Source organism: Sturnus vulgaris, chromosome 8 (assembly GCF_052056855.1).
Source record: "Sturnus vulgaris isolate bStuVul1 chromosome 8, bStuVul1.hap1, whole genome shotgun sequence".
NCBI lineage: Eukaryota > Metazoa > Chordata > Aves > Passeriformes > Sturnidae > Sturnus > Sturnus vulgaris.
In genome coordinates this window covers 21,568,464-21,583,633 of record NC_142250.1, presented here as the reverse complement: position 1 = coordinate 21,583,633, position 15,170 = coordinate 21,568,464, and the positions used below count along the sequence as shown (strand labels likewise).

The following is a 15,170-nucleotide window of genomic DNA, read 5'->3' as shown; positions in this document are numbered from 1 at the left end:
AAATTTTAATATAACAGGAAAAGTTTCTGAGTTCAAGTCTGTGGTAATTTAGTATGCTAAGTTACACCCAAAAGACTAACTTGATATTTTGTCTCTGTTATTTTTAGAAAAAAAAGTTTAAAACTCTCACAAGACAGAATCAAGTTAAGAGTCTAGTTATGGCTTAAGTGGATGAATAATTCTCATTGTTTCAGTTGTAGCTACTACTGCCCTAAGAGAGAGGTATCTGCAACTACTCCACCACAGTCCACGTGTGGGGCCTAAGAAGTCAGACTCAAAGTAAATCAGCACTAAATGCAATGGATTTTATAGCACAAAAAACTGCAGATTTCCCCCCAGTTTCTTTGTATAGAATAATTGTCACTTTGTGCTGGAGAAATGCAGAAAACCCCAAAAACTGCTGAATCTCCAGCCTCAGTAACCTCATCTATTAAATAAGATAACTATATCTTGCTGAGGGCAATTGTTACATTGTGTGCAATTCCTTCAAACCACCCTTGGTGTTTCTTGAGAAATACCATGACCATAACACATAGTTAGTAAAAAAGACATTTGGGACAGACAGATGAAAATACCAGAGGTCCAGCTTGATCACTGCAAGGCTGATCTTGTAATTTACTCTTTTCATCTGAATTTTTAGTGTAACTATTTACAAGTTCCTTGAAGATTTCCAGGCGTTTTTCAGAATTTTCTTCAAGATGTGCTCGTTCATGAGAAAGGCACTCTCTAGAGTAGAAAAAAATCAAATCAGCTAAAAGCTTGCCATGAGAGAAGCTAAAAAGTTACTAGCACAGTTGCCTATAAACAAAGATTCTTTCTTCATTACTGCGGGACAACAAAACAATACACAAAACAATGCTGCTATCCTAAACCAGAAGTATATTTCACACATACCAGAAGAATAAGAGGGATACAAGTACACAAATTATGGATAGCACTTTACAAAAAACATTTTTTCTAAGCTGCTTGAGACAGACTGTGTTTGGAGTATCACTAAAACTAAAAAAGGAACCAAAGAATTTACAAATGTCACTCTTTCTACACCTTAACAAAGCAGCTCTTCCCTTAGAAAGAGTTCTACAGGGTAAAAACCACTGCTTACAAACCATACACATGCTTGTACCCATCCCAGAGAAAAACCAAAGCCTTTTCTAAAGAGCATTTTTCCTGAGCTCATAATTCACACAGAAACCAACACATTAACTGATGCAGTAGGAGATAAGATCTAGCAAAAGACTGTGGTCTCTTAAAACCAAGAGAAATTTAAGAAATAAGTAAATTTACTTTCACTTTCTTAACAAGTAGCGTTAAACCCACTTAGAGCAGCTTACTTGAAATCCATTTCCCGCTGAGCAAAATACTGCGTAAATTCTTGTATCACTTCTTCACGAATTTTGATTTCCAGCAGTAACTTATTTTTCTTTTCAGTAATAAGTTTGTTCCTCAGTTCTTCTACCAGATTCACCAGCATCTAAAATTACAATTAGTATTATGCTTCTCATTAAGAAATATTTTCCCACAAGTGAGATTGTTCCCATTCCTCCAACACTACAACACTTTTCTCTGCAGCTGGAAAAAGTTTTTCCAGGTCTTTTATTAGCTTATTCATGAACAGAAGGATTTATGAGTAGATTGCAATGCCTGTTTGGTACTAACATAGCAATTTAGGTTTGCACAGAGTGGGTATTTCCAAAGAACACCAAGTTTATAATAAAAATTCCTAATGTTATCTTTAAAGATAGGCTTAAGATCCACAGAATTTGGCCCTTTTTTTTCCAGATGTCCCTTTTTGGGTATTAATGCAACCTCCACAAAATGGTCTCTAATCCTATTCCCCCACTCGTCTTCCCCAGAAGTGACTAAAATTGCTGTTTCTTAAAGAACAGTGTCCAGAGTTTTCTTGTGCATAAAAAAAAAAGGAACAATCTTGTGTTGCTAAAAAACAGTTAATATCTTCTGTGCATTGACCATAGGTACCAAAAGAAAAGAAAAAGCCAAATCTGCAATTCTTGCAGATTTGCAAATTCTTTGCAAACTGCTTGCTCAGTTTGCACTTTGACACAACTCATAGTTTTCCCACAATAAGCACCAAGGCATAAGTAATCCCACCTGTAGTTCCAAACACTGGATTTAGGTAGAATAAGGTGATGAGAGGGGAAGAAAAAAGGGTGAGATGGAGAGGAAACCAGAAGAATACATTGCTTCAAAGCTCCATGCTATACTAATTCTTAAAGTAGCTCTGGCACATACCATATATTTTTCTTTTGCAATAACAACTTCATTTTCTGCATTTTCCTGCACTGCTTCTTCTCTTGACACACTGGGCTGTTCCTCCATCTCATCATCATCATCTTCAAACACATCTTCCAAGGTTCTGTCCCATAGGATAGTAGCTCTTTTCCTTGGGATTGGCATTCTACTGACATTAAGCAGTGATGATTCTCCAGCCAATTTCTGGCCAAATGACTGATCTTGGGGAAGAATAGATGTGTCCATAACTAAAACCTACCCAGAAAATCAAGAACAAAAAGTTATTGGTATTTTTTTAAAGCTCCATTGGCACTTGAAAGACCTGCTGCACTCTCCTATAGGTATCCTGAGCAGAGCACTCTCCAAGCTCATCTATCTATCCTCTGTTCAGAGTCACTACTTAGACCAGTTTCCAGCTAGAGTAGAAAGTTGTCACATAGGCTAACCCTTCTTTGGATCTCAGGAACATGAAGTTCCACTAACTGGATAACCTACAAGAGGCAGCAAGAGATTGTCCATTTCCTGTACTTTGAATTTCCAGCTGCATTACATGAACACTACACAATAAAATCTATTTCTTTAATAGCTCTATAACCATTACAGTCTGCTCCTTCTGGTATTGTATTTAACCTGCCCAAACGCCAAAGGCACGGACTTAACTGTCAACAAAACTTTTCCATGGCTTCCATTAAAGCTACAGCACTGATCCTCCACACTTCCATCTTCCAACCTGGCCAAAGTTACAGCACTGCACTTACTTCTACTGACTCTGCTTCCACCTTCCCACTGAAACCTCTGTGAACATAAAGATGACCTTTCACACTCTTTGATGCTCAATCTATTTTATTAGTACTTCAGATGAGCAATAGCCAAGCTAAGATGGCAGTAGCATATGGGACAGCAAGAAGTGAGAGCACATATCTGCAGAAGAAATTTACCCAGATCTCAGGGAAATTCTTCCAAATATAGTAATTTTCCTATTAAGCTAGATGTTTCATAGGAATTACAAATTTCCAGTGGATGCTTCCACCCCCACACTCCAAAGGAAAAAAAAGTCCCAATAAAGTCTTTTTAAAAGCTCTAAGATATAAAGCTCAATCCAGTGTAATTAGAAATATGATTGCAGTATGACACAAAAATCCAGTAACTAAATTCATATGCCGAAAAGTGAGGCTCTTTTAAAAGCAAGTCAAAGTTACTGATCAACAAGTAGACTACACCACACTTACTTTTTGTGCAATGGCTGAGAACTTCAGCACATTGAGCGTTTCCTCATATGCTGATGCACATTTGCTGATGTTTACTATCATGTACACCTTTCCCTTTCCACTGAAAAATCCTTGAAGGAAATGAGTTAACTTACTTTCCCGAAAGGGTATGTGCTGCTGCAATCTTTAAAAGACAGAAGAACAGATGATCAGAAGTTTAGTAAATTCCAGTCAGTGTAAGAACAATCCAGCCTGAAGACTTGAAAGTCTCACTCTTACTATGGCACTAATGACAAGGGTGTTTTAAACAAATTTTAAATTTAAATTTATTCCAAAGTTTATTTGATAAGTCAAGCTCAGAACAAGTAAAATCACTAATATCTATGATGTTTAAGGATATTTAATGGATGTTATAATTTAAGTGAATTAATTAAAAAGCAAAACAAGGCAAATTTAAAGATAGCTTTGGTACATGAACAAGACTACAGTATAGACACCAGCAATCTAAACCTTTTTCCTACCAAAAATTTAAGTGTTACTAAGTGTTACTATTATATATTTTAAATAATAGCTTTTAATCATTGTAGGCAATACCTAAAAACCACAATCAGAGGGCAATTCATAAAAGGACTTACTTTGACTGCTGACAGTTCTTGAGTGCATTAATACACTTGCCTAGAGTCAGGAGAGAGGTATTTATATTTCCACTCTCTTTCAATCTGTCACCCTCATTGCGGGTCTTGGTGTATCTTTCAGAACCAGCAAGATCACACAATGACAATCTGAAAGCAGACAAGGAAAAAAATCACTAATTACCTTAAAGATGCACAAATTATCCACTTGAAAAAATGATCACTTTTCCTCATCCTTCACAAGTTTGCTTCCCTAATTAAATCTTCCACTATTTTCTGCTAAATATTTGCTCTACATGCTTCCTATTCCACCCCACCCACCACCAGTTCACCCTCTTCCTTCTGGGGACTCACACAAGTTCAGAAGTAAAGAAGTCTGGCAGAACCTTGTGCTGAACAGAGGTGACAAGACAGAAGAGCATTGACACCTGATGCCTTGGGGGAAAGGGCCAAGTACTGTATGAGGGTGGAAGCGGGGAGGCACCACACATGGAGGAGGCTCTGCCAGCGAGCACTGAGTGCAGCACTAACACATCAACACGGAAGGTAATTGACAGCTGCACCACAGGAGACAGACTGTTCTGGACTTACTCGTTGACTCGGGTCACCCTTGGTGTTCCTGAATCTTCAATTTTGAGTACTTTAACTGTGAATATGCTGTGACTAAAAGGAGAAATTGAAATCAGTAGAGAAGTGATAAAGTAGATCAATACTTTCAAAATAATTTTAGCCTCCACAACACCTGTTCAAAATGTTTGATCTGTCGATATACCTAAGCATACACAATCAGATACAAACTTTTAAAGAGATCTTTATGTAGCATGTATTTTGCTTTTCCCCCAGATATTTAGATAGAAAAAAGCGCGTTTGTATAGTCTTTGACAAAATACACGTTCACCCTGCAGAAGGATTGAATCCCTTTGGCTTAAACTATTGTGTCACATACTGCTAAAGGACACCAAAACTGAAATCTAGAAATCTTGTTAAAGCCTCTTCCCTTCCTAAAAACCATAAACCATGTTTCAGTTTCTCCTTCCTCCCACTCACCATCCCATACCCAATGCTATTTAAAATGTTTCTTACCTTCTGCTGGAGCAATTATTTAGTTTTGTGCTTGCAATACTCTGGTGTTTCAATCCCAGTTTTAGAAGTTTAAAAGCTTCTTTAGAGTCAGAAATCTGAACCCACTGCAGATCTTCAGGAAGAAGAAATATGATAGTTTTTTAGATAACATTATCCCCATAATACTTATTTTAGTAATGTATGCACAGCAAGGACGCTACATTTACTTGAGGCATAGAAACATTTTACTACACTTGCTTCAGACAGAAGTTGTGATGACAAATCAAAATGCTTTCTCTAACATGAAAGGAAGGGCAAGTACATCACATCATTTCATGATTCTATTAGCACATTAAATATGTTCCATTCAAATTAAGCAAGTAACCTTAGCCTGAGCACAGAGAAGTCAAAAAAGTAAGGTCTAACATGAGTAGAAAGCCCTATAGTCATATTCAGCAAGGCAGAACTCTGCCTTCTAAATCCTAAAATAAAGAACAGCTTCTTCAATTTATACCACAGTCAAGGGAGGTAAAGGGAGGAAGGGGAAGTCCTATGGATATCTTTCATGATCACCAGCTTAACTGAAAAAAAACAGAAGAATTTTGCCTGCAATATGATGACACTATGTCTGAAGTCTGCTTCTCTACAGGAATACTGAAAAAATCCCAGAAACAACAATCTACAAAACTGTTGAGACAATTATAAGTTCAGTTAAGAACTACAGGCCTCTTTTTTTAAGAAAATGGAAAAAAGTAAAACACTAAAAAATTTGTCAATTGTTTCCAATATTTCTCCAATTTTAAAGAAATATCAAGGCAGTGGAGTGCAGAGGCTTTTAACAATTCCAGTTAAAAGATAAAACACTATTAAAGGTAGAGACACTTCTATGCATGTAGATCATAGTAACTTTGTTATTGAGTTTTCTAATCTAAACATCATTACAGGTAGACCAGCTTTTCAAATCACATTTATCAATTTGCAATGAATTCTATTCACCTTTTACAAAAGAACATCCCTTGATGTCTTGAGCAAGGCGCAGTGTTTTTCTTTTCTTGTCATTTGATATAGGAATCAATAGATCATAAAAGCATTCATTGTAAATCTCAAAAAATGAAACCCAAACAGAAAACTTGATGTAGTTTCTTGCAGTCGTGATAGATTGTTCCAAGTCTTTTGAGATATCTTCCAAATCTGCCAATTACAAAATATTCAAACCAATATAAACCTAGTAGAGTAAGTTTCATTAAAAAATTAATAAGTAAAAACTGATGCAACAAATCTTCTAAAAAACACTCAAAATCTAAAATCCATTCAAAAAATCCATTGAAGGTCCCACCTCGTTTCTTAAATATCTGGAAGTCATATGGTTAACTTACATACTTGGAAGAGACTACACTACTGCTTCCTTTTCCCCTTTTAAATTATATCAACCACATAAAGCTCGGTTAGAATTAGTCACATCTCTTCATCTTTAAAAGCCAAAACTAAACTGACAAGACACTTCATTTTGACTTTTTAATGTAAACCTAGTATTTAGGTAGTTTTTTAAATGCTAGAATGAAGTTTATATAATTACATAGAAGTACTCTAAAAGCCTGTCAGGATACCACTAGGACCCACAGGATAAGTGGTACTACTTTTCTTCACTGTAACTTCAGCTCACTTAATGCCTGTTCAGATATTCTTCTAACCATTTTATCCTTGCATTTTCTGCCCAGATTATTTGCTCACTATCCAATTCACAGGTATATAAAACTGACAAGAAGTCACTTTATTAACATAGGCCAGAAGTCAGTTATTGACCTTAAGAAGGCTTATTTGACAGCTTGAACTGCAAGACTTGCATATAAAACATACCCTGAGAATCCATAGGTGCTTTGTTGCTAGTGTTAATCTGATGGTCTACCTGCAAAGGAAAGCAAACTTTAAATATATTGTTGACAGTACAAGTTATTTCTAACAGGTCTATTGTATTACAAAATGGGAATACAGCATGATCACAATATGCCACTTGAAAGATCCTGGTTGCACACCAAGTGTAGTTCAGTGCACCTGTACTCCGCTATTGACAGGGCTGTTCTTGCCTCATGCTCACCCCTGCACCCTTACACCAGTACACAGCAGTTGAGCCTGCTGACTTGGAAACAGTCTGGCCACAGAAAACTAGAAGGGGAGGAACCCCTCACATAAACAGGGTGTTTCCAGAAGAGAATTTCAGGACTCCAGTTGCAGTTTAAACATTAGTCTTAATCTAGTAAATCCAGAGAACTCTGAATTCTTTTATTATTGGTATTTTGCTAGTATTGGATTGCATATTTTTCCAGCTTGCTTGGCTAACCCTTAGAACCAGAGGTAAATGTACAACAGCATTCACTTAAAAACTGAAATGAGCAACTTATTGCTTCATGATATATGTTTGAAATAAATTATACAGTTGAAATAAAGTCCAGGTTTTAGTAAGAGGAAGAATTTCCTTTTGCTATTAAAGAAAAAGTAAACCAAATAACTGCAGATAGAGCTTAGGAGCTTCACACATACACTCCCTTCACAGATTATAGTTTTGGTTAGTAAGGTTTTTTCAGACACAGAACTGCAAGTGGAAGTGCCTAAAGAAATGAAATCCACTTACTAAAATACGCATGCTTAAGAGAACTAACATGAAATAAAAAACAGGTATGATTTGGTTCAGGTGTTTTTGGTGTTCTGCCAGGGTATATTTCATAATTAATTTTTTAAATAAAAATTTAGGTATTAGGTTTTATCCACATGAAACACCCACACAAACCTCTGTTGCAGTAGATTCAACCTTGCCAGCAAATTTGTAGGTTTAAGTGTTGTTCTTATTAACAGTTTCAGAAACTAGAAGGTGCATTCAAACACACAAGAGAAGTTTTTCTGAAGTCCCTTCTGAAAGCTGACAGAGCTAGATTTAATTTACTCCTATGCTAGTGAAGTCATAGAATTTTGCTGCCACCTAGCTTCCACTCTGGAGCCCAGTTAACCAATGAATAGAAATCAAGGCAACAGATACATACATTACTTTTTCATTTCAATATTAGCTATTACAACCTTGCATACCACAAGGGAAATGCTTAATTCTTTTCATTAAAAAAAAAAAAAAAGTATGGTTATACAAAATACAAATTCCCCATAACTGTAATTGGACTAAACAGCTTCAGAATTTCAGTCAGCTCCTAAAATTGGAGTGTATTTCTGGACTGCTCAACAGTGAATTGTAAGTAAAAAGCTCACCAGAAACCCATCTTTAATTCAAACCTTTAAGTCCACTAGCTCTATAGCTCTGCTGCTTCAAACAGTTTTGCTTCCTTTAAGGATTTGTCAAACTGAATGGGCAACGACCTCAAAACCATTAATTTCTTTCAAGTATCCTGAAAGACAGTATGTTCTTTAATAGATCAGACCTACTAGCATCCTCACAGATAAAGAAGGGGCTATTTACATTCAGTTCTTATTAAACACCAGTAATCCCAAAGGATAAATTATACGGTGCCCAAGCTACAGGAAAAAAAAAAAAAAAAAAAAAAAGCTTAGAGTTTACATGCCCATGAAGAACTGGGCCATAAGACAAAAATTCCCAGTAACAGGGTTCATCAGCTCTACTGCTCACTTTACTGCTAATCTGAATGCTTGGCTGCCAACAAATAGACACATCCATGGTTATACAGCCAGTCTCTTCCCACATGAACATGGAGCTATCTAAAGATGCATCAACATAGAAAGAAGTGCTCCCCACCTCTTTTATTAGACGAAGTAATGAATTTTTAATAGCAGTTTCTTCTCTCACTTGGGTTTCAGTGAGCTTTATATAATCTCTACACCGATAGGGTTTGAGATCCATTGCTGTGTACAGCTTTCCTTGAATACTTTTAAACAACATATCCATAGTCCTTGGCAGAATACCAACATCATCTTCTGTCCCTGAAAGAATATACAAGAGAAAAATCCAGTTATTACAAGGTATATGGATAAATGAGGACAAAAAGATAATATAAATCTCAAGGCATACATGAAGAGTTTGAAGATAACTTACAGCAAGAAGTGGAGTTTGCTTTGTATTCTCAAGGTAACAAAAATATCATTAGAGAGTTTTGAAAAGTATTTGGCTTTCAGTAACAGTTCGTGCTCTATATCAGTAATGGGTATAACAAAAAAACAACCAACCAACCTGCTGCAGTATTTTGCATAAGCTTAGCCTTAAGGGAAAAAAAAGAAAAAACCCACAGCCAACAAACATCTGATAAAGTTTTGCAATTTTTCATCTGTATTTCATAAACTGCCTTCCCTCTCTCAAGGAAGTAATCTTGAAATAAAACTCATGGATGATCTCTTAGCTGCAGTCCTGTAGCAATTCCACAGAATTCTCAAAACAGTTTCTAGAAGCCTTGCAAAGACTCACTCCTACTACTTTTCTACCTAAGAGACAAGGAGTCAAAAGCCTCAGTGCACACTTCATCCTTCTGCATCCAAATGCAAGTTTAAAAAGGATTCTCTTACATTTGATTTCTAAACAAGAGAAAGAATAGTGGAAGAAGAACTACTGCCCTGTCTCGGGCTGATAATTTCTCCTGCTTTTGAGACAGATGGACATTTAATAGTTACAGCACTAGCTGCATCAACTAAGTCAGAACTTACAAACAAGTTGGATGGCATTCAGATCTCTAGCTAGTAGCCAAATACCACATTAAACTCAAGTACTCTTGCATTATATTTGTTTCTCCTCATCTCCTCTCTAATAATTTCTTGTTGATTGCAAGGCCAGTTGTTATTCAACCTAACATGAACAAAGGAACAGTCACTAGTGAATGAGAAAAAGTCCTAAAAACCTGCTTCATCCTTCACTTAGGTCCTTTGACAGTTGACTGAATAGGTCCTTTGACAGTTGACTGAATACCAATTCCCATGTTAAAGTGCAATAACAGAAGAGTACATCATGGTACCCAATAAGCAACATTCTGTCCTGCCAATTTTTATCAAAGTCCTAAAATATAAAACCATGAAAAAGCTTCTAGTCTAAAAAGTATCAATCAAAAATTCTAGAAACCCCATACAATATACCCCAAACTAGCCTGATGCCTGGAAAGGCTGACCTGGCACGGAGACTAGACAGAGCAAAAGGAATAATATAGGTATTTATTGAAAGGATACACCTTGGGCAGTGCAAGAGCCTGGCTGGGGCTACACCCAAAGCAAATCCAAGATGGATCCTGGTCATGAGTTTTTGCACTTTTTTAAAAGTTTTGGTTCATCTACATATTGGGGTCAATTATCCAACCACAGCCCCAGGCTATGAAGTCTCAGCCCCCTGGACTGCCCCCTTTCCCTCAACATTGTTCATGCTTTTTGGTACCAGGTGCCCTTGATTCTCTAGCTAGGAAGGGATTGTTTTGTCTAACTACCCTGAGAGAACTTACTAACACCTAATATGAAGTTTCAGAGTTAAACACTAAGCAGCAGAGACTCTGAAAAAGATAAAAGCTAAAACCCAAGATATCAGTCAAGCACAGGAGACTACACACATGAAGAATTGTTGTGGTTTTGTGATTTACCTTTATTTATTAGGACAGAAAAGAACGTTCCCATTCTTGCCCCAGACAAATGATAACTGAAAGGACTGGCAGTAGTCTTTAATTACAATCCAATTAACAGAAGGTTGCTTAGAAAATATTGTCACTTCAATAAAGATTAGCTTCAAGCGACACAACTCATCGTCCTTCTACTGTTTCTTTGTATAAAATAACTGATATTCAATCTAGATCTGCCATTTAATTATAAAAGAAACTGTTTCAACGTGAACCAAATCACCTCATTTGTTAAAATGCTTTGAAAAATAACTAAAGAATGACATCTTCTGACCAGAAAGTATATAGAGCTTTAATAGAACAGAAACAGTGCACCAGGAGATAAGGCTTCCTAGAATATTATTAAGCTTGGGAACTCAAGCTAAGACAGAAATACATGAAAATAGTCAAATAAGTTTCAAAACATTTATCCTCTGCCAATAATAGTTGAAACACTCAAATATTATCTCTTATTTATGCATATACCTTTTATGATAATAAAACTCCAGAAAATGCTAGTCTGGTGTAGAATGACTAACACCTTTCAAAATCTGTTATATATAATATGATTTTTTTTCCAACTCCCCTGGGGTATGAGATACTTGGAGAAAAATAGACCACATATATCTAGTTGAAATTACAGAACCTTACAAAGTAATATGACAATGTCTTTAGGTTAACTCAGGTAGTGACTGTCTGTTGGCAGTTAAATTTGCTACAGAAGGAGACTTTGAAAGACCATTAGAGAAGCAAATAGATAGAGACTTCATTTTAAATGAAGGAAAAAGTTATAATGTTTCTGCTAGAAGTAATCCTTACTTTAAAAAAAAAAAAAAAAAAGAAAATGCTTGCAAGAACTCATTTCTACTTTTACCTTGGAAAGTGTAAGTTTTCCCAGCATTTGTTACACCATATGTAAAAACAAGACGATTATATCCATCTAGGAAATCTTGCACTGGTTGCTTCATGGTACCTTCAAAGAATTCTTCTTGGGTTGTTTCAGGTCCAAACACCTGAGTATTACCAGGAAATATTTATAATTTGAGCAATTATTAGAGACTTTTAAAGAATCTTTTAAATTCTGTTAGTTTATAATCTTAAAGACTATAAAGTTAAAAAACACAGTTTGCTTGGTATTCAATAATGTAAGTTAAAACAACCTATAACAGAAATAGTTGAAAAACATTTAAAGACAAGTCATTTACTTGCGAAAAAGTGAACTTCTGTAACATTGGTCCTGAAGTTTTTTCACTTAGTCGACTCAAAAAGTGTTGTGGGGGCTTCAGTACAATATTTGTTGAATCTTCAAGTGAAACACAGTCCTATTAAAAGGAAACAAGCAATGCAGGCATGAAGAGATTTAAAAGAGCTCAGGTTACAGGAAAAACAAACAAAACTCCCCCACAAAACAAACTTTAAGCATTTTTAAACTGAATAAATGTCACACCTGTGATCCATTTTCTCTTTCCAACGATGTAAATGGCCTGATACGCAGGCAAACTTGTATGTGTCCCTTAGATTCCAAACTGCTCCTCTTAAAAAAAAATTAAAACATGAAATAATTAGCACATGAAACTAGTTTTATTTCATCTGGCTGTTTTGAACAGACATATAGTAACATGGTAAGCAAAACTACTTCACTAGATCAGCTTTTACAAGTGCTTAGGGCCCTGCAGAAGCTTGCTGTGGTGAGTTAATCTTGCAATGTTTACATTTATGTAAACACTGCATTCAGGCCAACAAAAACATTATATGAACTGGCAATCAGCCTCATTCACAGAAAACTGAAGTGCCCAACAGAGCATCAATGCAGTGCCACACAAGTCAGTCTAAATCCTATGCACCTTCTTCAAACTAAAAAACAACAAAGAAGCTTTTCATCTTCTCTGTAAAAGTCTGACTTTTATCTGTGAAAGGACTAAGCTTATGTTTTTTAAAATAAATGTCCGAACAGTGAAGTTTTCTTACCTGGCTTGTGTCTGAGCTTGAAGAAACCAAAGAAAATTCAGAGGAGAGATCTGTTTTAATATCTTCCACACTTACTGGTCCTGCTCTTGGAGATGGCTCAATGCTAGCAATATAGGATGGTCTGTAAAACTTCTCATTATCCAAAGTCGGTTCCATTCTGCAGGATAAAATAAAGCTATTTTGTGCTCTCTGATCACGTAACAGAGCTTCTAAAGCCCCTTAGGAGATGAGTCAATTTGAAACTGGTAATTGCAATTTCTTTAAGAAAGAAGTTTTCTTTATCCTGTTCATAATTTACATAGCAAGTTTCTGATGGCTGGAAAGGGGGCCTGCATCATGAATCAAGAACATCCACTCTTCTTTAAACTTGACAAATACTTGGTGTTATAAAGATAACACAGAGGAGCTTAATACAAGACACAGTTCAGAGACATTCCAAATACTAATAGATAATTTTATGCTATTAAAGAGGCACTAGTATATTAGAAAAGCTCATGCCAGAGTACAAGTTAGAGTACTGCTTTTTGGTAATTTTACAGCTCAGCAATTAATTTATTAATATATAAAATACTTCCTTCTGTACATTTCACAAATTGAGCAGTGAAAATTTGCTACAGAAAATAAAAGTAAAATGATTCAGTGTTGACAGATAGGCAAATTTCAAAATAGCCATTAAAAAGGGAATGTTATTGTAAAATATTAGTATTTTTTTCTGCATTTTACTCTCCTATTAATTTTTCCTGTGATGTGAGAGGGTTTTTTTACAGATCAAGTTTAAAATAACCCACTGGGCAATTACTAATAGACTATGGCAGCAAGGGATCCAGCAACCGGACACTTACCACAAGACTTCCTATATTTTAAAGCTTTGGACATAACAATTCAAGAGTCTTCTAGTGCTGCATTACCATGTCTAGGCTACAGGAAAGCATACAAGTTGTTTTACTAAATACTAATAGAGAGCATGCAACGTTCATTAAAGTAATGGGCATAGTAGGACTGGTTCAAAACCCTTTTGCTTAGGAAGAGTGTTGGTTTCCTGCCTATAATGCAGTCCCATTTCAATTTCCCCCAGGATAAAACCTGAGATGTGTCTGCATCTCAGTGTCAAAACACTTAAGGGCTCAGTCTTCCTATCTAGGCGGCAAAAGCCAGACACAACTTGAAGCAGTTAGACAAATGCCACCAGGCTGCAAATGAGATAAAGCTATACATAAACTAAGCACCACTGTTTACTTCCTAATCTAATGTTTCTTCTAATCTAATTTTTTTTGGCCTAGCATCTCTATGAAAACCTGGAAAAACTTGACTGAAATATTATCATGGCTTGAACAAAGACTGACCTGTGAATAAGCTGTGGCTGGAATGAAACATACCTTGCTGTCATTATCTGAAAGTTCTATTTATCAGCTACACAAAGCCACACTGCAAAACTCTTATCAGTCCTTTACAGGCAGCATATTTGTTAGATGACTGACATTTTAGTTGCTTTAAATCTATGCTTAAAGTGTGATTTGCTAAGATTATGCTCTCACTCTGTACCTTTTTCCTTAAGTAGCAAAAGACAAGCGTTAAGCTGTGTACACAAAGCCAGAATTAGAAGTATTTGCACAGCCCGGCGGTCAGAACGGAGAGGTTCAAGCACTGCCTCCACGCTGAGTCACACAGCTCTGCAAGTATTGCAGGTATTCCGGTGTGAACAACTGCCCGGCTGCAGGCACTAAAAGGTACTCGTGTCCTGGAATGCATTATTATAAGCCTGCTAACCGTGGCAATAGAATTTAGAGCTGCAGACACCCTAAAAGAAGGAGATCCCCAGAGGCCCACACAGCAAAGCACGGCCACAGCACGCACACAGCCTGTGGTGCTGCCAGGCAGCGCAACAAAAGGTACAAAGAGCTCCAAACCACACAGTAAGGCTGGCAGCTTACATAAAACCTAAAGCACCGATTCTAACACCCCCCCCCCCAAAAAAAAAAAAATAAAAGGAAACTTTCTTCTCTGCAGGTATCAACCTTTCACCTCCAGCTTTACGCTATTTGCCTCTTCGTACGGGGCACAACCGCCGCGGCTCCGGCAGCAGCACGGTCAGGGCTGGAGTTACCCAGGCCCTGTAGGCCCCATCTAAAACTGCTCACACCCCACAGCCCGTCCCGCGTAACCGGGATGGCAGCGGGATGAGCCAGGGGGAGTGGGCTCCGCACGGCCACCATAGAGACCACCCACACCGCTTCACGGCCCCACGAGCCCCGCTTCACAACCACCGTGACCGCCCTGCCGGCGAAGGCTCAGTGCCCCACACACCCCGACCGGGCTCACTCACCCGCCCGGCCCCGACCGGGCTCACTCACCCGCCCGGCCCCGACCGCGCTCACTCACCCGCCCGGCCCCGGCCGCTCCTGGGCTCACGTTCCCCTCCGGCCGCGGCTTCTTTTCGAATCCGACCAATGGCAGCGCACGGCGCCGCGCGG

General features: G+C 37.4%; 1 protein-coding gene across 1 annotated transcript in view; it reads right to left on the bottom strand.

Moving 5' to 3' along the window:
• The window catches only part of KIF20B (kinesin family member 20B), a 34,909-nt gene extending 19,755 nt beyond the window's left edge, over positions 1-15,154 (bottom strand). Inside the window, exons 1-15 of the mRNA XM_014875438.2 lie at positions 15,079-15,154; positions 12,700-12,856; positions 12,179-12,265; positions 11,937-12,053; positions 11,606-11,744; positions 8,907-9,091; positions 7,010-7,058; positions 6,149-6,343; positions 5,174-5,285; positions 4,682-4,753; positions 4,094-4,240; positions 3,480-3,642; positions 2,251-2,505; positions 1,332-1,471; positions 576-726 (exon numbers count right to left, since the gene is read on the bottom strand). Coding sequence (XP_014730924.2) covers positions 576-726; positions 1,332-1,471; positions 2,251-2,505; positions 3,480-3,642; positions 4,094-4,240; positions 4,682-4,753; positions 5,174-5,285; positions 6,149-6,343; positions 7,010-7,058; positions 8,907-9,091; positions 11,606-11,744; positions 11,937-12,053; positions 12,179-12,265; positions 12,700-12,855 — 1,968 coding nt within the window. The 5' untranslated portion in view covers position 12,856; positions 15,079-15,154. The remainder of the gene's footprint in view (positions 1-575; positions 727-1,331; positions 1,472-2,250; positions 2,506-3,479; positions 3,643-4,093; positions 4,241-4,681; positions 4,754-5,173; positions 5,286-6,148; positions 6,344-7,009; positions 7,059-8,906; positions 9,092-11,605; positions 11,745-11,936; positions 12,054-12,178; positions 12,266-12,699; positions 12,857-15,078) is intronic.
• Between the last annotated feature and the right edge of the window lie 16 nt (positions 15,155-15,170).